Source organism: Periplaneta americana, chromosome 4 (assembly GCF_040183065.1).
Source record: "Periplaneta americana isolate PAMFEO1 chromosome 4, P.americana_PAMFEO1_priV1, whole genome shotgun sequence".
Taxonomy (NCBI): domain Eukaryota; kingdom Metazoa; phylum Arthropoda; class Insecta; order Blattodea; family Blattidae; genus Periplaneta; species Periplaneta americana.
In genome coordinates, this window is record NC_091120.1 from 102,876,042 (window position 1) to 102,902,267 (window position 26,226).

At 35.4% G+C, this 26,226-nt stretch overlaps 1 protein-coding gene across 1 annotated transcript in view; it reads right to left on the minus strand.

The window, feature by feature from the left end:
- LOC138698941 (neuroendocrine convertase 1-like) overlaps positions 1 to 26,226 on the minus strand; it is a 435,125-nt gene that overhangs the window by 170,848 nt on the left and 238,051 nt on the right. Inside the window, exon 10 of the mRNA XM_069825139.1 lies at positions 931 to 1,031. Coding sequence (XP_069681240.1) covers positions 931 to 1,031 — 101 coding nt within the window. The remainder of the gene's footprint in view (positions 1 to 930; positions 1,032 to 26,226) is intronic.

A 26,226-nucleotide genomic window follows, 5' to 3' on the forward strand; every position in this document is an offset into this window, starting at 1 on the left:
GTTGATTTTGTTTTGCCAACTTCGTTTCGAATTTATACACTGAGAAATACAACTGGTAGTGATTTTATAACTTATGTTGGCAGCAGTGACACATGTTGTTGGTAGTTTAAATTCTGAAAATTCAAATTGTTCTAGATTTCTTTGTCGATTACTGGAAGTTGGTGAAATTTGAACATACCAATAATTAAAATCAGTATTAATAATATTAATACATAATAGTTGTTGTATGTGTTTCTTTGTGTTGTGGTTACAATTCAAGATTATAGTCAGGTAGGCTAAGTGTAAATAAATATATTTCTTAGGCCTATAATACAGGCCTTGGGTAATCGACATAAATAACATTTCATATTTTAATTAATTTCTTTCGTGTTTAGAGTTTTTTACAATAATGGAGTAAACATTCTCAAGCATACATTTCAACGTGTCGTTTTCGATATACGTACTAATCATTTCACGTAATCAAACAAAATACATATTTAGCTTAGGTCTCGTAAATCGTAAACTGTTTGTTCAAAGCAATGAATTTCATGTTGTGAGACAAAATACATTTTAATATTAAATAATACAGTAATCTTCTAACTACTAACATACAAATTATTGAACCATTTAGAAAACACCTTCCCAAGAATGATGAGATGTGGTAAATTAGCAAGTTATTGTTATTGTTAACACTGTATTATTATTATTATTATTATTATTATTATTATTATTATTATTATTATTATTATTATTGAACATGGCATTTGATTTTACCATGTTTTGGTGATATCTAGTATCAGTTGGCAACACTGAAGAGATGGCCAAATTAGCCTTTTAGGAACTACTCTTACGTGATCCTCACTATATGTATACGTTACAGAATCAGTCTGCTTACTACAGACAATGAGGCATTTCATTAGTCCTTGTTTCCTTCGAAAAATTGCAACTTACTTTACTTCGAGTGCGAGCGCTATTATCCCAGCTGCAAGCGGAGCTGAAGCTGAAGTCCCAGTGTGCTTGATAGTGCATGCGTTCTTGAGATCCGTTGTTGCCTGTATGAAACAAAAAAGGAACAGGGAAATTAAAACACAAACCTCTTCAAGCAACTCAACTCATACACTGTCACCACATTCTAGTAAATACAGTCACGAAGTTGAGTTGTTGAGGGTACTAGGAATAATAGACTGTGCCGGTACTATTTCGTATTGTCTGTAATGAGGCTATAGTAGCGATCCTAGTGGTTAGCAAGTGTCTATAGATGCATATTTACTACGTACTGAACTTCATGACTGTATATACTAGACTGTGCTATTACATCAATTGAGAACTCGTCACTAGTTGTGTCAAATGCTTTCGTTTTCTTTTAATTGTAGTTATTTTAAAATCGCTATTCTCTTTCTTCTTGTTTAAATACACAACATGTTTTAGATATTTAACTGAAATATTTTTAAACATGCTACATTTTTAACTGTTGCCTTTTTGTTGACAACTATTCTTCAAAGTTAGAGTGTTTTGTTAATGTATTATGATTTTTTTTATAATAGGATGACTCAAACCGCAAAACGCAGAAATATTCTGTCAACGGACTCAGTTCTTCTTTACTTATTTCCAAGGTTCAGTTTTCACATCTATGACTGAACAAATAACAAATACACAGAACTACGTCAGAAAATTTTCAGTGCCATCGTCGTTGTCTAAATCGTAAGCGTATCGTGCGAGATTGAATCCAGGTATTGCTGATTACATTGTTATTTTTTCGAATTTTATACTAAATATAAAGAGGAAGATATAGTAGATATGTCATAAGGGATCCTTGGACTCATTTCGCCAAAAGTATCATTTCATCATCTTGCTTGCTTTCTTACTTACTTACTTACTGCTTTTAAGGAACCTGGAGGTTCATTGCCGCACTCACATAAGCCTGCCATCGACCCCTATCATGAGCAAGATTAATCCAGTCTCTACAATCATATCCCACCTCCCTCAAATCCATTTTAATATTACCCTCATATCTACGTTTCGGCCTCCCCAAAGGTCTTTTTCCCTCCGGCCTCCCAACTAACACTCTATACACATTTCTGGATTCGTTCATACGTGCTACATGCCTTGCCCATCTCAAACGTCTAGATTTAATTACCCTAATTATGTCGGGTGAAGAATACAATGATTGTAGTTCTGTGTTGTGCAACTTTCTCATTCTCCTACAACTTCATCCCTCTTAGTTCCAAATACTATTTTCCTAAGCATCTTATTCTCGAACAAACTCAACTTCTGTTCTTCTCTCAAAGTGAGAGTCCTAGTTTCAAAACTATACAGAACAACCGGTAATACAGGGTGTGAGGGGTATAAGTGCCATTATTTTAACTGATGATTGTTAATGTTATAAAGAAGAAAAAATGTCCTCACAATTTTTTTTCTAATTGAAATAGTTAAATAATTATTAAAGTTTACAATTTTAGGCGTTTGGTAACGTTTCTGGATTGGGGAAGGGAGTTTTCAAGTACACAGTACAACTCAAGCGGATACAGACATACCGGTACAAAACAGATGCTCTGCTATAATCCAAGGGCGGACAGTTGTTTACATAAAACGAATATCAAATACAAACTTTCAATCTCATTAATAGAACTTTATGCTACATTTCCATTTTATGTAACAATATTGGCAATATTGGTCCATATTTTTATTGTACGTCTAAAAATAAATAATACTGGTTTACTGCACAAAATCACACGAAGTTTTTTTTTTTTTTAATGCAACATTTTAATCTCTCCCGCTTCCATAAAGCAGTACCATTTTTAAAACAGTTTCTGTTTGTGTGATTTTCGAAATGAAGTAAGAGATTCCTAGTTTCTAACAATCGTTGAGAAACCGATACAAAAGTTCGCCGATTAGCTAACCTTCATTGCGGAAAACATTGACGGTACATCTTCTTGCCTCACTTGAATTACGATGACTTTCTCCATAAATAAATAACATATGATAGGCCTATTCCTGAACTGTGAATGACATTATAAGTTGTTCATCGAATACCTGGTACCGTACTGTCATCTGCTCGGCAGTAGATCTATAGACAGGGAGCTTGAACTCAGCTGGCATGTACATACGTACGTCTGTGCAGAGTACTGCCTCCTGAACACATTGCCACGTCTCTCACGCCAGAGTATTAACAAATTTAAGCATGCAACTTTTTTAATTTCACGAGAAAACGTAATAGAACACACAAATATGTATTTAAACTAATATTAACTCTTTGCTAGATATATCTACTGATGTAATTATTTTCGTAATTATACTAATGATATAAGCAGTATAACGCGAATAAAATAAGAGAAGAAATATATTCTTCTGGGAAAACTATCAAGTTTTGACCTTATGTTGTATGAAATTTTTTTATCCTGTTGACGTAGACTGTTCCCGACGACTGTGAAAAGGACGGCACTTATACCCCTTACACTCTGTATAATTGTTTTATAAATTCTAACATAACAATGACAAATTCAAGCAACGCTAGATAACCCAGCAGTTCATAAAGCATCGTAAAATAACATTAAAAACTTCGAGGTTTCTTCCGAATCTTTTGTCGACCTCAGTAGTGTAGTCGGTAGAGCTCTGGCTTTCTGTGCTCGAGGTTGCGGGTTCGATCCCGGCCCAGATCGATTGCATTCAAGTGTGCTTAAATGCGATAGGCTCATGTTAGTAGATTTACTGGGATGTAAAAGAATTCCTGCGGGACAAAATTCCGGCACACCGGGGACTCTGATATAACCTCTGCAGTTGCGAACGTCGTTAAATAAACAATTTTTTCCGAATATTGTGATTTACACATTGTTGTAAAGCTACGTAAGGTCCGTTTAGAGCTTTAGAGGTCAATTTCATCAAATGATAGCTGCTGTCTTAACTATACTTGAATTTCGTAACTGTTTAATCACATAACAATCTAGTAATACTTTAGGTCAGCTGATATCCATTCCAAGCAAAACTAGTAAAACTTGAATTAGGTATTTTCAGATTAGAAGCTACAATTGTCTTTTTTAAATTCTCGCGCAGAATCTAGTGATCCATTTCTATAAAAAATTGCGGGCTAAAGACATTATTTAATGTTAACAGCCGGGACTCTTTCTTTGGAACTGCGCATGGGCGTGTGTTCGAATTCCATTGTGACTAATTATTTGGTCCCCCTCCCTAAGGAGAAGAAGACGAATATCAGAATTAGATGGTGAATCGTCCGACTCATACCATCTGATTATAATTAATACAATCGATGTTATGTAGCTATATAATTGATACACCTACAAACTATAGGATAAATAAGAAATAAACGTTTGCTAAAAGTGATTACACAGAGAGACAGATTGACAGATTTCTAACTGTATCAATTGAAGTTCGAATATGTCGCATTTCAGAGAATTAGAGCTGCAATATTTCAGAGAAACTGCTCTACATTATTCATGACCGGTGACAGGCCGGAGGCGTTGGCACTCTGAGACACGTGACTGTGTGAAGTCGGAACTCTCGCGGAAGTTCCTCTTGCCAGTACATGAATTAGTTCCGCTCCCTGCATAACAAAATATGTAGCCTACGCTCTCTATACAAGTAGAGTTAAATAATCAATTCACAGCCACATTTACTATGTTTTTATGAGCTTAAAATGTTAAAATTCAGTTCACGGAAGATTTATTGAAGTATTTAATTCAGTGTGTGCCTTCCTGCAGCTCTGTGCAGAATTTAAACTACAAATCCGTGGATAGATTTGAACTATAAAATACGAGTAATAACTAGCCACAAACGGCTAATCTCCATTCAGAATATTCGAAAGTTTTAAATTTTACCCCGTGTCTTGAATATTGCTGTGTTTGATACGAGGATTTTTAAGCTTAAATATATCTTGATAAGAGTAGAATTGTCTCATTTATTTATCTCATTTAGGCCCTACTGTTAAAAATAAAACCCTTCTCTCTCTCTTTCTAACACATACTGTACAAGTGCATAGACTTTTGACATATATTAAAAACTTTGTAGAGCACAGTTAACTATAGTTGCAATTTAAATTTTTCAAAATAAATGAAACACTAAGGAAGGATATAATATGATAAATGAGGCACTCAGAAGCAAAGTGATACAAGTGACATTTAGTAAGTTTTGAGATAAATGACTTTGAAGTTGAAAAGGAAATTAAAAAATCTGTTACAGGACTATGTTGCTGTAAATTTACAGTTGTGTATGTTGGCACCTATATTTTTAAATTTCTAAATATAAATTTTCTATTCTAAAACAGTTTAGGTAAAATAGGGTCCTAAAGTCACTTGTACTATTTTTCCACGAAAATATTCTTTTGTGGAGAAGTAATATAAGTGCAACGGTTTTCAGTATTTTATATATTATTTAAAACAAGAACAAAAACATTGCTTATAACATTGAAAAATTCCTGTCTTAACAGCATTTCAGCTTTCTGATTATCATATTATAACACAAAATGTGTCTGTATAACCGAAAGAATCACTCAGTCAATCCTCTTAACGTATCCAGCTATTTGCTGACAACATGAAGTCCACTATAGTCTATTCAGTTTTTCATGAGAAATGAGGGGTATTTTGATCGGTGTTCATTATAGATGCCTGTTGCTAGTAGCCAGAGTTGGGGTGTAGTCAATATATACTGCAGAGCTATGTCTTCTGCAATTGGTATTGATGATTTTAATTTACTTCTTTTGTGGTTTATGGGTGGACAGTATAGAAGAATGTGTTCCAGATCTTCATCATGATTATTACACCACAGACAAGTAGAAGTATCACAAAGGTGAAATCGGTGTAAGTACAATTGTGTGACAATGTGACCTGTTCTGACTCTTATTAAAAATGTTTGAACATGTCTGGGCAATTTTTTTGTACATTTCTAGGTCATTTGGTTTCTTTTGAACGGACTGTACAATTTTTCCTTTTTCAAAAGAGAGCCAATTGTTGATCCATAAGTTTATAAAATGAGACTTTACTGAAGAAAAAGCATTGGATAGAGATATCACTTGAAGAGGTTGGTTGCAAATTCAGTATGTTGCCTATTTCGCAACGTTATTGACTTTCTCGTTTCCAGATATATTATAATGACTAGGTATCCACTGAAATGTTATTTCCTTTTTGAGTTTTTTTAATTTACTTAGTTGTTTCTGAATTGGAATAATTCTATGTGGGTATATGTTTAACTATATTAAATATAGCTTCCTTGTATTCGGTGAGTATGCAAATAGATTTTCCAGAAATTTGAGTAACACACTGAAGAGCAGCATCAGTAGCTAGCAATTGAGTGTCAAGAAGGAGGAGGATGAACATGGTATGAAGTAACTTTCTTGATATTTTGGAATATAATACCCTGCTCCTGATGTCCCATTATTAGGGTTTAGAAATCGATCTGTATAAATTTGAAGGTGATCCTTATATGTGCTGCAGATTAGATTCATGGCATCTAACTTAAGAATGTATGGAGGATCATTTTTTAAATGATTTCCTGGAATTTGTATGCTATGTTCTGGAATTACCCATTTCCATGAAGGAATTTTACAACTGAAGTTTTAACAATGAGTGTGTCTGTGGTATAGACTGGTATTTCTTCTTTGTTTATTTTGTAGAAATTACAAAGGATATTATCTGACAGTTTGAAGAACATCTGAGAACTGGATGAGGCTTGCAATTGTAAATGTATTTTTAGATGCTTTTTTAATTCATAGTGTCTGATAGGTTGAATATCACATTCAATTTCTAGGGCAACAGTTGATGTGCTTTTTAGTACTCCGAAAGAAGAGGGTTAAGCAAATGTTTAATTTTAAATGAAATTCAGCCTTAGTCGCTGTTCATTACGTCACTAGCCTCATCTGAAGAAGTCACATCTCTCTCTGCTGCAACATCAATGCGTCTGTAGGACTCCTACCGCGAGTATTCCTTGAACTTTCTCTTCCACGTCCGGCAGTCCTTATTATAGACCCATCCTCACGCTTAAGGTCATCAAATAAAGAGTGGTTTATGGGTAGGATGAATTTCTTAGCTATTGCAAGTTGCTCCACTTAGCAAAATTCATCCTTATTGTATAGTTGGTCCAACTCAATGTGTACAGGCCTTCCACGAAGATGTTTCGGATATGTAACATATTACCTCTCTCCATCATGGCAAATGAATTAGTCATAAACAGAAGAAACGCAACAACACTATGTAAACGCACTTGTATTAGTTTGCCTCTCAGTCAAAACTCTGTATGCATTGTAATACAAGAGTAAGGCCAACATGGAGCAGCACTGAGTGGAACTGCACTTATATTACTTTTTCTCTGGACAGAAGTGAAGTTAAAGATTTATGATATACACTTATCTCACTTTTTAAAAAAATGTCACTTGTATCACTTTGCTTCTGAGTGCCTCAAATGTGATCTTATTTGGGAAGAGTTGAAATCGTTGAATATTCAATTCTTGTGTGTGAGTGTGTGTGTGTATGTGTGTGTGTGTGTGTGTGTGTGTGATAGAGAGAGAGAGAGGAGAAGAGGGATGGAGAGGGAGAAGGGGGGAAGAGGGCAGAGGAAGGGGTAAAGAGGGAGAGAGAAAGGGAGGGAGGAAAAGGGAAGGAGAGGGAGAGAGAGTCAGACAGGCAGACGGACAGAGAGAGAGAGAGACGGAAAGTGGTGTATATATATATATATATATATATATATATATATATATATATATCTTGTAGCTGAGTGGAACTGGAATATGTTTTAAGATTTTATACACTTTTGAAGTACTAACACACATAAAAAGATTTTATCAGAAATTCAAATTTAGTTATAAAAATGTGACGATCTGTGTTGTTCTACAAGCAAATATTATATTATATGGTGGCAGATTAAAAAGTTATTATTTGTTTCTTCCACCATGTTAACAATCTCAAAACAAGTGCTTATACAAATTTTGGCCATTCGAGAGCAATTATTACGAGGACGAGGGACGTAAAAGTTAAATTTCTCTTGGGTCGTTTAGAGGAAGAAAACACGATTTCAGGGAAAAATTTATTGGAACAGATACAGCAATTGTTGAACTATTCTTCAACATATTCCTGATTGGAATTGAGATATTGTCCTACTGTGAGATCAAATTTGTATCACTGTTCGTAGAAGTCTTGCGCCTGGAATCGGAACCAGTGTATGACAGCCGTCTGTAGATCCCATTTTATGAAAAATGTCTCAATTCTAGTGGAGAATATGTTGAATATTAACTCAAGATTTGTTGTATCTGTTCCAATAATTTTTTCAATGAAATTGTGTGTTCTTTCTGTAAACGGCACCAAGGAAACTTTTTTACGGCCCTCGTAATTGCGCTCAAGTGGCAAAATTTTTTACAAGCACTTGTTTTGACATTATTACCATGGTGGAAGTAAAAAAAAAAAACAGTAATTGCTGGACATTTACTATTAACCTTATTAGGAAATACAGGTCCATTCCTAAGTTATATAATATCTGTCCCCCCCCCCCATGATAATGTTTGATTGTTAGATGCAGATTGACATCGTGCCAAAGACATTCCACGGGAGTCCCGTAATGTGTCTATGTCTTGTAAGTTGAAAAATTGTAAAAATATAAACTTAGATATACAGAAGACCTTTCAGATGGAAGTGAAGACATGTTAAAGTATTTTATAAGAAATAAATAAATATCTCTATCAAATGTAGTTATCAGTATGGCTGATTTCTGTTTTCAGTGCTAAGCAAGAACCCAACTATTAAGTTATTAGTTCTTTTAAATTTGTCTACGCTTTATTGACACATATTTTAAATTTATGTGTTTTGTGTATTTCGTAAAAGACTTGTCATTTTGAATAAATATGTTCCCGCTCTTTTGAAATAAACGTTACCTATTACCAAGAATTAAGTATTAGCTGATATGGACGCAAAATTTTTCCTTTACATGTAGTAAGGAACTGAGATGTTACATATTATACCGTAAATGCACGTACGGCTTTGGGTATGCAAGTTTATTTCCTCTCTTAAAACACCTTTCTCATAAAAGTCACCGGTGTGAGCTGGGATTGAACCCGCGTACCTAGGATCCAGAGGTTAGAACTGTATTCACTAGACTACAGGGGAAGGCTGAAAAGAAAATAAATACCCGTTAACAAAATTATAATCTATTCATTAAATTACAACGTAGTTTTTGAGAAAATGTCTAGCAGAATTTAAATATCTGACTACAGAGATTCTGTCAAATAATTTCTTATTCTGTTATTTAATGACATTGTATCAGTGAGGTTATCCAAATTCGATGGGGGCGGTGATACCGATATGGTATTTTGCGAATGCGTCCGAGAATTCGTCACGGAATTAACTGACATTTGCTTTGCTGTAGGAGAAAACGTTGTCTGGTTCGATTCCTTCCAATCAGCTCAATGAGGAGTCTAACCCGCAGCCTCCGGTTAATATGCAAAAACGCTACAACCTGAGCTAAGCCTAGGTTTCTATCCAATAATTGCGTTCAATATCATTACTATCGTCATCCTCATCATCATTCAAGCATTGGGCACTTTAACGAATGACGATACCAGAATTTATAATTTGGAGAGCAATGAGTGGATAGAAGTTTATGGAAGTAGACAATCCTTTTTCCTGGCATCCGACACATTTGAAATTCATGTGGAAGATGATTACTAGTGATTGCTATTAGTAAAGCCATTTGAATATGACGATACGAGCAAAGCTTAGCATCCGATGAACCATTCCGTTCCCGTCTATTTTTCTAATCAGTTTTTATGAAAACTATTTCTAATATTTATTTCTTGGGATTATACTTTTTCAGAATTCGTTTTTCCAAAACCAACTTTTCGAAACAGTTATTCGTAATGTATGCCTACATTTTTCCGAAAGGAAAATTTTCCGTTACCTAATCATTGTTTATGCATGAGAATTCATCAAATTTGTCGTTGCTAAGTAATGTTTACATTAGTGGCCAAACATGAGAGAGGCAATCAAGACATTATAAACTTCATTTTATTTCATATGAAAAACTAATCGCAAAATCTGTGCTTAAACAATTAAGCGGCTAAAACATGAAGGAATAGTAGTAGATGACAGCGAATATTTTTATAGCAAAGTAGAATAAACACGACAGACTTCCTCCTGCAGAGCGAACATGGGCTAATATCGAACTTCACCACACTCGACAAACTTGAACCGAACATAGTACCTGTAACGCACGACGCTAGCTTACTTTGTATTTCGGCTGCCCAACAATATCCGAAACTTCTTCCATCATAAATATTGCATAATGAAATACAAGTTTCTTTCGGTGTTAAAAAACGTTTTTTCGTCGAACAGGAAAATTTAAAGACATCAGTTTCAAGGGAGACGAGACGTGATCAACCCCCCAAATCAGACATACAGTAGATTTACTTCGAGACCTGTTTGAATTTTCTGACAAGTACAGAAAACTCTTTCAGGTTCTATTATTTGACTCGCATCTAGAGTAAGATATTTATTACGGCCTGGTAATTATGTTTGACACGAAAGGAAACGTACACTTTTTAATGTAAGATTACGAGTGGTCTATAGATGCATGTTCAAATTCAGTATACCAATATTTTACTAAAGTATATTATGCTCTTTTAATTATTGCTAATAGTTCCGCTATTCGAAATCAGGTACCTGTAATGAGTTTCAAAAGAATTACTTTCGGAATTTGCTTTTCGGGAACTGAAAGTAGGATTACAGTCTTTCGGAAAAACCTAATGGTCTTTGGGGAAAAATGTATGGGTATCGAATTTTTTAATTTGTATGTTATTAGCTAGAAATACTAAAACTAGAAATGAATACTTTTATTAGTTTTGATACGAATTTATATGATCAAAAATATTTTGCAACATCGGCGACAGTAAAGTAACTATGAAATGAGGCACAAATAGAACTAAATTTTTTCTGAGTATACTGGTACAATTGACACGGGTAAGAGAAATTGTTAGGTTCTGACCTGGATTGGGATGGTCTAGGAAGCTTGTAATGGTAGGTTTTGTGTGAAACATTGATGAACCCTGGTGATCCATAAAACGGAGAAGAATTTAATGGCGTGGGGATGTCACTTAGTCCCCATTCAATCGTACAGAATTTTGGGCGAAGTTCAAGTGCTTGTTTCTTTCCCTCTATTCATGATATTGGGTGGAAATTTTACATGGCATAGCTGAGAGAGCCAATAGACTAACATTTCGTACGGTTGTTCAAACACGCCAGAAAATATGAAGCCGCTACCCTCACCTATGTTCTATTTTGACGTTTTAATTTATGTAATTGAGAGTTAAATCATATGGATTGAATTATGTCGTGAATGACTCGAGTCTAGATTTAATTTTAATTTTGACATAAATTTGTGAATGGCAGATTTTAAATAGGTATGCTATAGGCTACATTCACGTGTGAATAGTATGGGAAAGTAAAGAAGCATCGCATATACAGCAAATATAAAATATAGTGGCTTGTGCAGCAAATGCTGCAAATTAAGTTCATTAAATGAACCGTTGGGCCGAATAACGGTCTATGTTACAATCTGCTAACTGTGCAGGAGGAACAAAAATGTTACATCTTAATTTATTCCGCTCATAAATTTACTATCGGACAGGCAACATAGACTGTTATTCCATCAATATATTTTGTACACTAAGCGAAATATACGATTGTATGTTATTGAGTCATAATACGAAACATAGAAGTTTGTAACATTTTTAACCCCACAGAAATGCTACTGGGGAATACAGAAAATAAACAGTTTTATACAATCAGAATATTATGAAGTACACAAAATCAATAAAAAGGTTACTACTACTACTACTACTACTACTACTACTACTACTACTACTACTACTACTACTACTACTACTACTACTACTACTACTACTACTACTACTACTACTACTACTAATTCCACAATTTAGAACATCTGGGCGACATCTACGGCTGACTACTAGGATCAAGAATACAAAGCAGAGATTAACTTAAAAATAAAGTACAATATGGTTTCCGGAAACAATACAAAACAATGATAAACTTGAAAATAAAGTACAATTTGATTTCAGAAAAACATGAGATGAAAGTACAATGAAGAATAATTAAAATGAAGTAAATAATATTAAGTAGTGTTATACAAGTGATTGTGTAAAATGGATAATGAATCTCTTAATCCATTAGACAAATTTTGTTAATGTCCTCCTTAGAAAATTTAAGAGAAACAAGAATGGTTTTGGTTAACTTAAATGAAGTTCCCTACCGCCAAAAAGAAGTCCTTTCATTTCCTATTAACAAAATGATTGTGACATTTATCTTTAAATATCATATATTAATATGAATTAACACCATGTAATTTATTAAGTTTACACTTAATGTCATATTATGAATAAACATACAATAATGATCAAATAATAACACTATTATTAGAAAATAATTGCAGTATTGAGATGTAGGGACATCATTAATTAATGAAAGTTGTAACAAAAACAAATGAATAAGAAAATTAAATATTACGGTTGAGAAATTGTTGGGGGATGGAATTTGAACCCCTGTTCCGAATATTCAGTATTCATCCCAACAGATGGCTTATCTATTAAGTATAAATTTCATTAATAATGAAGACAATAGCAATCATAGTTTTTAAATGCTGACTGTAAGAGAGTAGGCTTAATATATTTTAAACAACTCTTTATGACATCAAGAGCAAACTGTGAGCACATCGTAATTAATTAAAATCCGTTCATTCTTTTTCCCGTAATTTCCATTACCAGTTAAAATTATTTATGCATATATATGTATATGTATTATATATACACACATATTATATTATGTGATATAGGTCTATATATATATATATATATATATATATATATATATATTTTGCGTTGGAAATATTTGTAATGTTTTAAATAATAATGATTTATTGTTGTTTGTTGATATCTTTAGCATTGTTATAAGTCATTCTTCGAAAGAATGTATATAGGACTGCATTGTTGTACTTTAAAAGTTCAGCAGTTCACTTGGATTTGCCAATTTTATTCTTAATTGCATTGATTCCTATTATTACTTAGTATTTTTTTTTTTGTAAAAGTTATATAGATATTTCCAGTTTTGAACTCCTTTCCAGAGTTCTACATTAATTCCCGAGTGCACCAACCTCGGTGTTCAGTATACCGCGATAAAGCTATTAGTTTACCTCGGTAAAGTTGCAGCAAACTCGATTTCGACTTTGCCAACACTTTACTGTGCTAAAATGTTTACCGTCGTAAGGGAGCGTTAAAGAGAGGAAACCGTGATTTGCCTTCCAAAATGTAACCCAACGTATTATATGATGTTATATTATATCTACAACTATTTGAGCTTAATGAGAGAATAGGAGGAGGTAGGTGATATCCAATTGAAGAAAAGTGAGGTTATGGAGGACTTTTTAAGAAAAGCTAGTTTAAGGTAAAAATAATAATAAAGTACCTATTACTAAAGGAAAATTTGTCAGAACTGTACTTTTTATATTACAATATTCCACTTCTACAAAAGCTTTTATATTACAACTAGCCGTACCCGTGCGCTCCGCTGCACCTGTTAGAAATAAATATAAAGTAATTACATAATTAAAATAGGACGTTTGATCCAGGGAACAACTTTTACAACAGCGCAAGATAATCTGCTTCGCTCATTACCCAATTTTTTTTGCATTGCATTTATTAGATGTATATTTTATGTATTTTAACACGATTCAATTGAGCATAGTTAAAATTTGAATTATAAAATAATGGATTGCTAAGCTAACGTACTATTACTGCATACTAAATCAATACACTCTCGTTGTTCGTTAATTCTCTGAGATTAAAATGAGTGTACATAAATATTATTTTAAGAAATATAGAAAACGAATGTACAAAATAGCCTATCAAATTTTCTGTGCATAAGAAGCTATTTTAATCTTACCTGTCCTCGATTTACTCAGACGTTACTGTAATAACATTATAGCAATATGTCCCTCTAGAGAAACTACACTTTCCAATGGTGAAATAATAATTAATTATACAAATCGGTTAATTTAGCTTCTGATACTAATTCATAGAAACACAGAAACGATTGTTGATGTCCAAGGCCCCTGTTTCGATTGTTGTTGTCCAAGGCCCCTTATAGACGAAGTCATTTGTTCTTAATTCATTGCACCGTCTTAGATGGCGTTATTTTAATTTTAAAACTCATTTATCTCATGAAATATCAGTCCTATAAAAATTTTGTAAAGAATAAAACTTATCGGAAATCATGTTTAAAGAAACGTTTGTTATGTAACATTTTTCACAAAGAATCAATAATAAGCGAGATATTTCGATTTATTTAATTCAGGCTCCCTTATAACCCCCCTTTTAAATAAAGTATTTTGAATGCTATATAGCCTAAAATCTAAGTTACAACGAACTTAATTTATATTCCAATTTTCATATAAATCGGTTCAGCCATTATCGCGTGAAAAGGTAACAAACATACAGACAGACATACAAACAAAAATTTCAAAAATGAGATTTTCAGTTCAAGGGTGGTTAATTATATATGTTAGGACCAATTATTTTTGGAAAATCGAAAATTACCAGAAAAATTTCGGCTAGAGATTTATTATTAGTATAGATAATCCACTTTTACAAAAGCTTGAGAAATTAAATGACTCGGCTCAAATGAAATCTATGTGTTACCCTTTGGTATATTATTGGTTGTTAGTTTTTGTAAATAAAAATACAAATTTGTTTTTTTTATAGAAATTGAAATTTATTTATCATTAAAATACGGTAATTTGTATCTTCACTAATTCTCACCTACGTCATATTAACATCAATAGCATGTACATTTCTTATCGTACAAGTAGGATAAGAAGTTAAAAGTACCTTACTGCAAAGTGGGCTAAATTTGACCACATAGAAGTTATAACATATCAACTCTATTTGTGGCTTAAAATAAGAAAAAATACTTAAGAAATGTAGAAATACTAATTAACTTTAAAAATATGTTGAATACACTTACGCACGTATTCTCATGGTATAAATCTTTATTCTTTTCAATGGCCGTTTACCCCAATTTGCTTTGCTATATGGAATTTCATTTCAAAGGAATTATAGACTATTGGGCGCTCTTGGAAGTCTCATTGCTTTATATTCCATTTGTAGATGGAATGGGAAATAAAATATCTTTTTGGCACACTTACATGGAAATTGTTGTTTTTCATAATACATTATTGGTTAGGAAGTTCTTGTTTGCTGTGTGCGTGCGGGGGGAAAAAAAAAAACATTGTTACGATTCACTTTTCCGTACAAATACCTCAAAGTTGTCACAGTAATATTGAAACAGCTATAACGGAACATTTTGAATACTACAAAAAAAAAACTATTGCGTCACAATATCAGCATATCGCCAACTATAAACACAGAAGTTGTAGTCAATGGTTCCTAGTCTACTAAAAATGCTAACAGATAATTTTATTTAGTTTTGCTTACAGAAACAGATATAGTGTACAAACAACTTGATGACGTTATGTTTAATTATTTATTGGAATACGGAATGTACCGGTGTATAGATAATGACCATAATAACTGTTGTGTTCTTAACTGTTACCTACAGATAACTGTGTAAAGAGCATGTCGTGCTGAACGGTAGTCTGTTGGCTTTTAAATAATCCAAAAGTATTCAATTTCTTTGAATTGCGGGTAAAATGTTAACCATTTTAATTCTTTTATTTTTCTATAGAGAGGATGGCAATTTCTTTTAACAGAGTAGAAGGAAATTTTTAGTCGATATACTTTCACAGATGTTGCGAGAACTGGAAATTTCCCGTACTCTAATTAGCCTGTTGTGGTTGGTTATTTTATTTCCCATAAAAAACAAGAAACAAGTTATTTTATACTATGTTGTCAATACAAGAGTTATGGGATTGTGTCTGTATCATGTTACTTCAAAAGAATTACTCTGTAACTCTGTAATCATAGTTGTACAAACGCATATTGCATTGAGTTTCCTTCACTTGCAGACTGACGATTCATTTCTGGATTTCTCGACTTTGTGGTTGTAATGATGTTTAGTTTTTTGCAACACTATGTGGAAATAATTAAATTCTCCTGCGCTACGAACATTTACAACCTGAGGGTAATGTCACTCGAAACCTGAAAGGGCACTGAGCATAGCAGACTCAATAACAGTGGAGGCGAACGCGATAACTGCAACTGTGACGGATACATCGGCATTTTCAACATATCCTTTGAAAAGTGTAAGCAATATAACGCTTTCTTGTTATCTCTTACGCCCTAAATCACCGCCATTCCTCCCCGACTCATTTTCCTTCCGTGCCAGAGAGCGGTCGGATCTCCCCACTGGACACGCGCAACGACCGGCTGAAATGTCGGTATGTTGTATATTTTGCGCACTGTAGGTATATACTGTGTTATGTCCTTATTGTTCATTTCGTGTTCACTTGACCGATAAAAAGTGAAACATGTAATGTCAATATAAAGTAAGCTTGCTCCCGATATAAGGCAACAGACAAGCATGTACAGTTCTCTTGTGTTTAAGTCATTATAGAGTGGATAGAATTTACAAACTTTCCTGACGCTATGATTTTTTCATTCCTGGAATTAACCAACCTTCTAGGTCATGAACGACATTTCATAACATGGCAAGGAACGTATGAGGAACATTAAGTCAAAATTCGGAAAGACCATGAATTGTGTACATAGATCTGTTTCTTAGAGGAAAAAACAAATGAAAAATTAATTGTCATTGTAAATTCGAAGTACAATAAACAGCATTTTTTAAAACTTAAAACCTGCATTTCATTCGTCTTTTTTAAACTATCGGAGTCCGGAATATACTCTCTTGACACATCTGTCTTGTTATCTTTCGTCTTTTATTATTACGTCTCTATAAGAAATATAAACATGACCTTCATTCTTTATCACACTCCCTCACTACTACTTACAGGGAAGTTAAAAAAAATTAAGTGTTCAACGACAGTACAGTATAGTTCATAGCAGACTGTAATCTAGTTAAATTGTGACTTATAAGTATATCGAATGTCTCATAAGCTGTAAATTCACGTACAAGCATAAAGGTGTATAAAGAAAACTAGATAAATGTAGATAGTTCTGTAGAACAATTGAGAACATCATCCGAATAAGGGCGTATTCAGAAAAATGTAGTTCTGATATAAACTGATTTCAATGCTTGTAAGCTGTCAGGTTCATCATAGTTGCGTCGAAGAAAATTTTCATTACTGTTAAATACTTTCGAGGATATTTAAAACAAAATTATTGAAACATAACAGCAAATAGTATTATGTTTTACTATTAGTAAATAAATATAATATAGAACTCTGTATACGCCCTTTTTCCGGCGACAATATGTTTTAGTACTGTTTTTAATTATTCTGATGTTCTAGGTGTCTTACTTCACATGAAAATTAATTATAATTATTTGGGAACATCTCGTACTTTATTAATAATTTTGTCTGAAAAAAGTAAAATAAAATAAATTCAACAAAATGGAATATACATTTACCATAACATATTAAATAAAATTATTTAATAATTACACAAGTAGGCCTACAAAATAACATTACATTTTTAGTTTATGGTTTTCTTGTTCTTATGTCTTTTTATTCTTTATGCATCATCACTATTGTTGCTACAATCATCTTCACCATTGCGTGATGATGTCCTGGCTTTATTCACCATTGAGTTCAGCCAACTTTGGACATCTCCATCTAAAAACTGTAAGAGGTCGCTTAAGTTATTCACCTTGAAGGTTTCAAAGGAAATGGGTTCATTTGTGTTGGACTCAAAAGTTTCAGCTGCGACACTTCCATTACCGTCTTCCAAATACTGAAGGGAACAAATGATGCAGATTATGAGGTTCAAGCTGAAAATATCCCTGATGTACTGTATTACACTTGTTTATACTTTTGCATCATGATTGTATGAGGACGATTTAAGTGTATACCCGCTTTTATCACTGAGGATTTCACCTGGAACCAGTTTATTCTGAACTGTTGTTAATCGTTTCTCTGAAATTTTCAATAGACTCAATAGAAAGTTTCGACACACAACAATTTTTTTACCCCCATTACAGAAAACACTGTTTCCACACATTATCCCTTTTCTTGAATGACTGAAGTTTCTTAGCTTTTAGATTCACTCTTTCAAGGCAAGAAGTAATAAAATGATATTGTTCTAATTTCGAACCCATGTCCCAAAAACCTTTAAAAATAGAGAGTTGATCGTCCTTTGAAATTTCATGTGTACACATTTTCATACATCATCTTCTTACCGGTGTAAATGACTTCTTTTCCATTTCCTTGCCTGTACAAGTTGTGTATGACTTGCCACAGTTTCTATTCATTTTCCTTTATTCAGTTTTCCATTTAGTTTTGTTCACAAGCTTCTTTTTTCCTATATTTTCGGTCATGATTTACTGCTGCAACTCTCAACTTGAAGTAGGCCTAAACATAGAATACTAGCCTACTACAGTACGGCTTGCAACAACAAGTGACTGCCGCTGTAGTAGGTGCGTTCACCTGTTCAACGTAAATGCATAACATTGTGTCCTGTGTTACGTATTGAAGCTAGACTTACGAAAATTTACTACAGTGTACTATACGCATTCAACTATCTAATCCCTTGATCGTCGGAAAACGGGCGTATAAGCGTATACGCAGTTATTCGGGTGAAGTCCTCAATTATAAGATAACTAAAAAGTTGATTTGCTAAAAATTACTTTGGTCAAAACGTGGGCGTACACCCAATGTACTCTTATTTAACTTACTATGTGAATGTTGAATTTGAATTTTGGTAGCCCCCATGTTTACGTTGGTATCATGCTACAGTTATAAACAAACATGGCTGACCAGAGGCCGTTTACCATCGAACCATCAAAGCAGTTTGACTTCATGAAAGTCGTCATACCAGCAACACCGTGGAATCAGTGACGATGAAATTTCGTGACCGCTTTAGTGTGGAACCGCCAAGGAAAACAACAATGTTGGGATGGTAAAAACGTGCATTCGCAGTAGGTAGTGTGAAAGATCGTTCCAGAAGTGGAAGGCCGACAACAAGAAGGGAACCATACCACGTTGTTGAGGCATCAGTGGAAAAGTCTCCCCTGGAAACAACTCGGAAAATATCTGCAGAGCTTGACATTCTTCGTTCGACCATGAAACACATGAAAGTTGACTTAAAGCTCAAGCATTTCCATCCATTCCACGTCAATTAATTAAGCGATGCTGATATGAATGCACGTAAAGCGGCATGTGGGACGTTTCTTAAAACGTTTTCTGGGGGTTTATCAAGGACAAAGTGCGAAATCGCCGATATAATACAACGTTACAATTACGAGCAACTGAGGAAGATGCCTTCAACAAAGTGACTCTTCATCATCTCCGCAAAACATCTCCAAGACATGGCGCAGATTCAGCTGTGCTATAAAAATGAAGGTCTTCATACGATGTCTTGGATCGTTAAACTATCAGGTGCATGTCCATATCAATCAAGCAACCGTACCCATGGTAGTGTCGTAATACATGGGGGTACGCCCATTTTGTGACCTGTCTGTACATAATGAAATTATTGTTTTTTCCAAGTAAAATATTTCGCTTTCAATAATGATAAGTGAGAAGATTGAAAGTAACAGAAATGTAGCCACCGGCTAGCTAGGTCGGTTAAGTCGCTTGCCTGCCGATCCAAAGTTGATCTCGGGCACGGGTTCGATTCCCGCTTGGGTTGGTTACTTGGTTGGGGTTTTCGAGGTTTTCCCCAACCGTAAGACAATGTCAGGTAATCTATGGCGAATCCTCTGGCTCATCTCGCCAAATATAGGCTATCGCTATCACCAATTCCATCGACGTTAAATAACCTCGTAGTTGGTAAAGCGTCGTTAAATAACCAAGTTAAAAAACAGAAATGTAAGATCTGAGACATATGTTTTTAGAGAAAAAAAAACAGATGCAGCTTTATTGATTTCATTCAGTCAAAAGGACTATATGAATACCTAGAAGAACCATATGAGCCCTCTAGAATCATAACTCACAATATGCAAAATCTTGTTTTTTGACAATTAAGCGAAACCTTAATCTCACTAATTACCATTAGTTGGCAGTAGTCTATTTTAAATATGACATCTATTATAATTCTAAATATTAATGACTGTTCAATCGTTTGTTTTATTATGAATTATTAAAGAATAACTATTTTTTTTTTGGATATTGTGAGTTATGGCTCTAGTGACTCATATACTTCGAAAGAGCAGGGGCGTATTTTGCGGACTACCGGGGCTACCGGCGGTAGCCCAAGGAAATTACAAAAGAAAAAGTTTATAATATAACATAATGTAATAATTTTGTATTATTAGTTTTACCACAGTAATTGAAATTAAAGTAATTGTTAGATTTATATGCGCTCTCTGCTCTCGAAAAGAAACAAGTTGTCAAGGCGGCATCGCTGGAGAAACCGCTTGCTACGTGAGGTAGCCTGTGACCGTACCGCGCACGCTGTCCTGTCGCACAACTGCCCATCCCCCCGCTCTCTTCTGTTTCCATCGTGCAGTGTAGGAGGGTGAGTTGCCGCTCCGTGATCGGTCTCTTCGCAGGCGCGAAGCAACAATACGCTTAGCACGCTAGCTCATGAATGTGTTTGTGTTCTTGCAGTGCAGTATTTTAAATTTGTGATTTGTTCGAGTGTCTAAGAGTTATATTAATTGTGAATTATTAAGTTTTTAATTTCCCAATTAAGTGATATTGTGAAAAATATGGCAGAACAAGTTTCTGGAGAGGTTTGTGTTGAAAATGACTGTGTAATAGAAGGTTTATTAAGTGCCTTTTAACCGTCGTACATACAACGAGGAAGTTGAAATTGTGAAAATGGAAAGACCAACTCCTGAGTTAAATTTGTCCATGGACGTAAAAGAAAAACAGCGTGAGTACACACGCCATTTCACTTCAACATCATATGGTAAGTGGAATTGGTTGTGTGGTAGTTCTAAACTGTCTAAACTATTTTGCTGGCCATGTTTGTTATTTAGCCGCGAAACTAATATGTGGTCAAAAGAGGGTTTTCTAATATCAACTTCCTTCGAACGGCAGTCCTAAAACACGACATATCAAAAGCTCATATTTGTAGTAGCATGAACTTTGCAAACTTTGGGAAGACAAGAATTGATTTACAGCTAGATAAGCAAAAAGCTCTACATATCAACTAACACAATGCTCCTGTGGAAAAAAAATCGGGAGATTTTACTGCGTCTTATTAACGCAGTCTGCTTTCTAGGAAAACAAGAATTGGCTTTTCGGGATCATAATGAGAGTGTGGAATCAGACAATAGAGGAAATTATATTGAATATTTAAGTTCCTTAAGTGAATTTGACCATTTACTGGCCAATCATCTTGAGAGTTCAACAGTATTTCGTGGTACTTCTCCCGCAATTCATAATGACTTAATATTTGCTATAAGTGGGGTTATGATAAAGAACATAAAATCTGAAATAGAAGAAGCACCTTTTGCGGCCATTGTTGTTGATGAAACAAGTGACTGCTCTTATCAGAGTCAATCGCCCACTGTTTTAAGATACGTCGATAGTACTGCCAATGTTGAAGAACGGTTTATAGGATTCACAAATGCCAGTTCGGGCAAAACTGCTGCTGCTTGGTTTCAGCATGTGGAAGGTGTTATAGCAGAATACAATGTCGGCAATAAGTTAATTGCACAGACATACGATGCTGCTTCAGTTATGGCGGGAAATATTAATGGCTTAAAAACAAAAGTTCAAGGAAAGTATCCTCAAGCACTATTTGTCCATTGTTACAGCCATGTTCTCAATTTAGTTTTGCAACAAACTACTTCATCCATTCCAGAATGCCGCATTTTTTTTTTCAAAACACTGTCGGGTTTAGCTGCATTTTTCTCATCATCTCCTAAAAGATCAGAAAAACTCAAGAATTTATGAAAAAGAAACTCACAAAAGTAGCACCAACTAGATGCAATTTTACATCTCGGCTTGTAAATACAGTAAAGTAATACAGAGAACAACTGACTGCTTTCTTTGAAAATATCATTTGTAATGACTCTGAAGAAAACTGGGTTGATGATGTAATTGTGCAGGCTCATGGATATTTGTATTTTTTTCACACAGTTTCAGAATATATTTCTTCTTGAAGTCTATGCTAGAGTGTTCGCACATACAGTTGTGCTCTACAATATTCTTCAGACAAAAAGTCTAGACATAGCATACTGCTTTCAAGAGGTATCAAAGTTAAAAAATACTATATTCGAGTTCAGACGTAGTGGGTTTCCGTCCATATGGAGTAATATGGAAAATGAAAATTCTTCAGCCAATACAATGGAACCACCATTAAAGCGAAGAAAAGGAGATGATGAATTGAAATACAGGCAGCTGTACTACATCATACTAGATCGTATGCACATGGAAATTACTGACAGATTTTCTGATTATGGAAAGCTTCAGTTCACATATCTTCTAGTTTCTCAAAAATTTTCTGCTTATAGAGAAAACTTCCCGAATGAGGCACTAAACAAATTATTTCAGTCCTATACCAGTCACTTTGATCAAGTACGTTTGAAAAATGAATTAAGTGTAATATATTCAGCAGAAGTCTTTGATTTTTCGAACACACCTATCCATGAAATATTATCTGCCATATATGAAAACCAGCTGAACCAAGTTATTCCTGAAGCCTTAAATTGGCAACATTAATTGTGACAATACCAGCTATGTCAACACCAGTAGAAAGAACATTTTCTGCGTTGAAGAGAATAAAATCCTACTGTAGATCAACTCATACACAAGAACGTTTATCCGGCTTGGCACTGATGTCCATTGAAAAGTCATTTCTACAGAAACTTCGCAAGCGGCCCAACTGTAATTTCAATGACGAAGTCATCAAAGCATTTTCGTCCCAATCAAGACGTCTGGAATTCATATATAAATAGGTAAGGAATTTTATTATAGGGACTTTAAAATATATTTTGTGTAATAATAGGGTCAGTGGTAGCCCAGGCCCTTAAGCCAGTATACGCCACTGCGAAAGAGGACGAAGTGCGAAGATTGAAAGTGACAGAAGTGAGAGTTGTGAGGTGGATTGTGAGATATGCTCCTGCAAAGGGACCAAGTGGGAAGAGTGAAAGTGACAGAGGTGAGATTTGTCAGGTACATTGTGAGATAAATACCATTGGAAAAATATACAAATGATGCTTTGTCAGTTTAACTCAGTCACACGGCTATAGGAATAACTGGAATTATTGTGTATGTTGAAAAACGACCAAGTAAAGAATTGAAAGCTACAGAAATGAGGTTCGAGAGATTACACGCTCTTGGAAAAAAAATGCTGAAGCGGAATTGTTGTTGACTTCAGTCATATGGATACAGGAATAGATGAAGGTAATATATTGAAGACAACAAACAACAGATGTACACTTAGCGGCAAAAAGAATGGGCCGACTCTTGGTCGATAGAAATACTAAGTTCTATCGCGCTGTTCACTAGTGTAAACGTAACCCACTGCAAGGCATTTCTGTGATGTCTCTTCATTGAAAGTCGTCCATCTATAATGTAGTAAACTTTACGAGCATTGTGTAGTCCAGTGGTAAGAAGTCTGTCATCCGTACCAGAGGTTGTGAGTTCGCCTCCCGGTACGGTAAAATTATAATTTTTTTATTTTAACTTTTACTTAATTTATTAGTTTAAATGTGAAATGGCATTTGTTAACAAACTTCGTTATGCATGCCTTGTAAATATATTATTGCCCATCACCTGTGGGCTATTAATAGGTGAGACCTGGCCTGTATAAACAAAAATACTTGTTTCACATCCTAAAAAATCGGACGCATATCAAACACAAATAAATAAATAAACAAAAACAAACAATTCTTTAATATATTAACAAAACAAGGCCTGTCGTGGGAACTAGTATATCGTCCACAAACCACCTGCGTCAACAACTGCCCTCATTCTGCGCGGCATGGAGTCCACAAGATTATGAAACAGGTCTAAATTCTTGGTCATCTCCTCCCGCGCATCTAGAACTCTGTCCCACAATTCCTCAGGTGTCCGAACGGGTGGTTGTTCTGCCCAATTAGAGCGTAGGATCCTTTTGACCTCAGCCCACAAATTTTGAATCGGATTCATATCTGGTGAATTTGGAGGCCAGTCGACTGGGTCGACATCACGCCTCCTCGTAAACCATCTTTGAATTCGGTTGCCGGTGTGTATCGGATGATTATCCTGCTGGAAGAAAAGTGTTCCTTCTGGATATCGTTTTCGGGCAGAAGGGATCATTACATTAGCCAAAATGTGTTCATAGACTTCTGATGTAAACCGCCCGTGGATGCGTTCCAGAAGTCCTGTCCCCTCGTATGACATCCACCCCCAACACGCGACCCTCATGCAACCCGACTTGTTAATAATTCGTCTCACGAAGCGTTCATCGTATCGGTGGCCATTCATACAATAAAATAGGGCAGTACTGTCGTTGCTGTTGGAGACAATTACCTCGTCGGAGAAAACGACATTTCTCCAATCGAAGTCCTGTCGGAGAGTAGCATACGCAGAATGTACTGGAGACAATTACCTGGTCGGAGAAAATGACATTTCTCCAATCGAAGTCCTGTCGGAGAGTAGCATACGCAGAATAACCTATGCGAACCAGGGCAATGGATCATTGTTTCTGTGCCATCTTCAAGCGTAATGACGAAACAAAACGTTGTATTAACAGATAGCAGTATTGCTTGAAAGAGAGAGGGATGTTTATTATTTATTAGAGTTTGGGCATATTCTAAGAGATATCGCCACATAATTATAGCTTTGCGAGAGACATATGATGGCAAATTTGTAATAAAAAAAAGATTGGGAGAGATTCGAACCTTGAGCTACTTCTATCAACTTCTAATATCGATTCGGCATAATACGTGTTTTTCCTGTTCATATTCGCTCCCCTTGATTTTGTATTTATCAATTTTGTTATTATTATTGCTATTATTTTACTCTTCAAGGGCCCTGATGTACGAGGCGTGTTCTTAAAGTAAGTTCCGTTTTCAATTATAGCCGTCACATCGCTGCAATCGATATTTTGCGCATGCATATTTTCTTCTTCAATCTTCAGACAAGCTGTGCATGCAGTTTCAGAGCTTCAGTCCGTGTGTGGGTTAGTTATGATCAGTTGAAATGTTTAAAGTGATCGAGCACCCCGCCGACTGTGAGATGCGCTCTGTTATCCATTTCTTGAATGCGAGAAACATCAAACCAGCTGACATTCATCGTCAACTTTGTGAGGTGTATGGTGATGATGCCATTAGTGATGGAATGGTCAGGAGATGGGTTAGGAAGTTCAAAGAGGGCCGCGTCTCTGTGCATGACGAGCAGCATACCGGTCGGCCATCTTTGGTCAATGACAATTTGGTGCGTGCTGTCGATGAAAAAAATATGAGGACAGGAACAAATTGACCATCCCTCCTACAGCCCGGATTTGGTTCCGAGTGACTTTCATCTCTTCCAGCACCTCAAGAAGTTCCTCGGTGGTCAACGTTTTGATGGTGACGACACCCAAAATCTCATCTCGAAATTTGGCTGGGAACAAATTGACCATCCCCCATACAGCCCGGATTTGGCTCCGAGTGACTTTCATCTCTTCCTGCACCTCAAGAAGTTCCTCGGTGGTCAACGTTTTGATGGCGACGACACCCAAAATCTCATCTCGAAATTTGGCTCGGAACAAATTGACCATCCCCCCTACAGCCCGGATTTGGCTCCGAGTGACTTTCATCTCTTCCTGCACCTCAAGAAGTTCCTCGGTGGTCAACGTCTTGATGGCGACGACACCCAAAATCTCATCTAGAAATTTGGCTCGGAACAAATTGACCATCCCCCTACAGCCCGGATTTGGCTCCGAGTGACTTTCATCTCTTCCAGCACCTCAAGAAGTTCCTCGGTGGTCAACGTCTTGATGGCGACGACACCCAAAATCTCATCTCGAAATTTGGCTCGGAACAAATTGACCATCCCCCCCCTACAGCCCGGATTTGGCTCCGAGTGACTTTCATCTCTTCCAGCACCTCAAGAAGTTCCTCGGTGGTCAACGTTTTGATGGCGACGACACCCAAAATCTCATCTCGATATTTGGCTCGGAACAAATTGACCATCCCCCCTACAGCCCGGATTTGGCTCCGAGTGACTTTCATCTCTTCCTGCACCTCA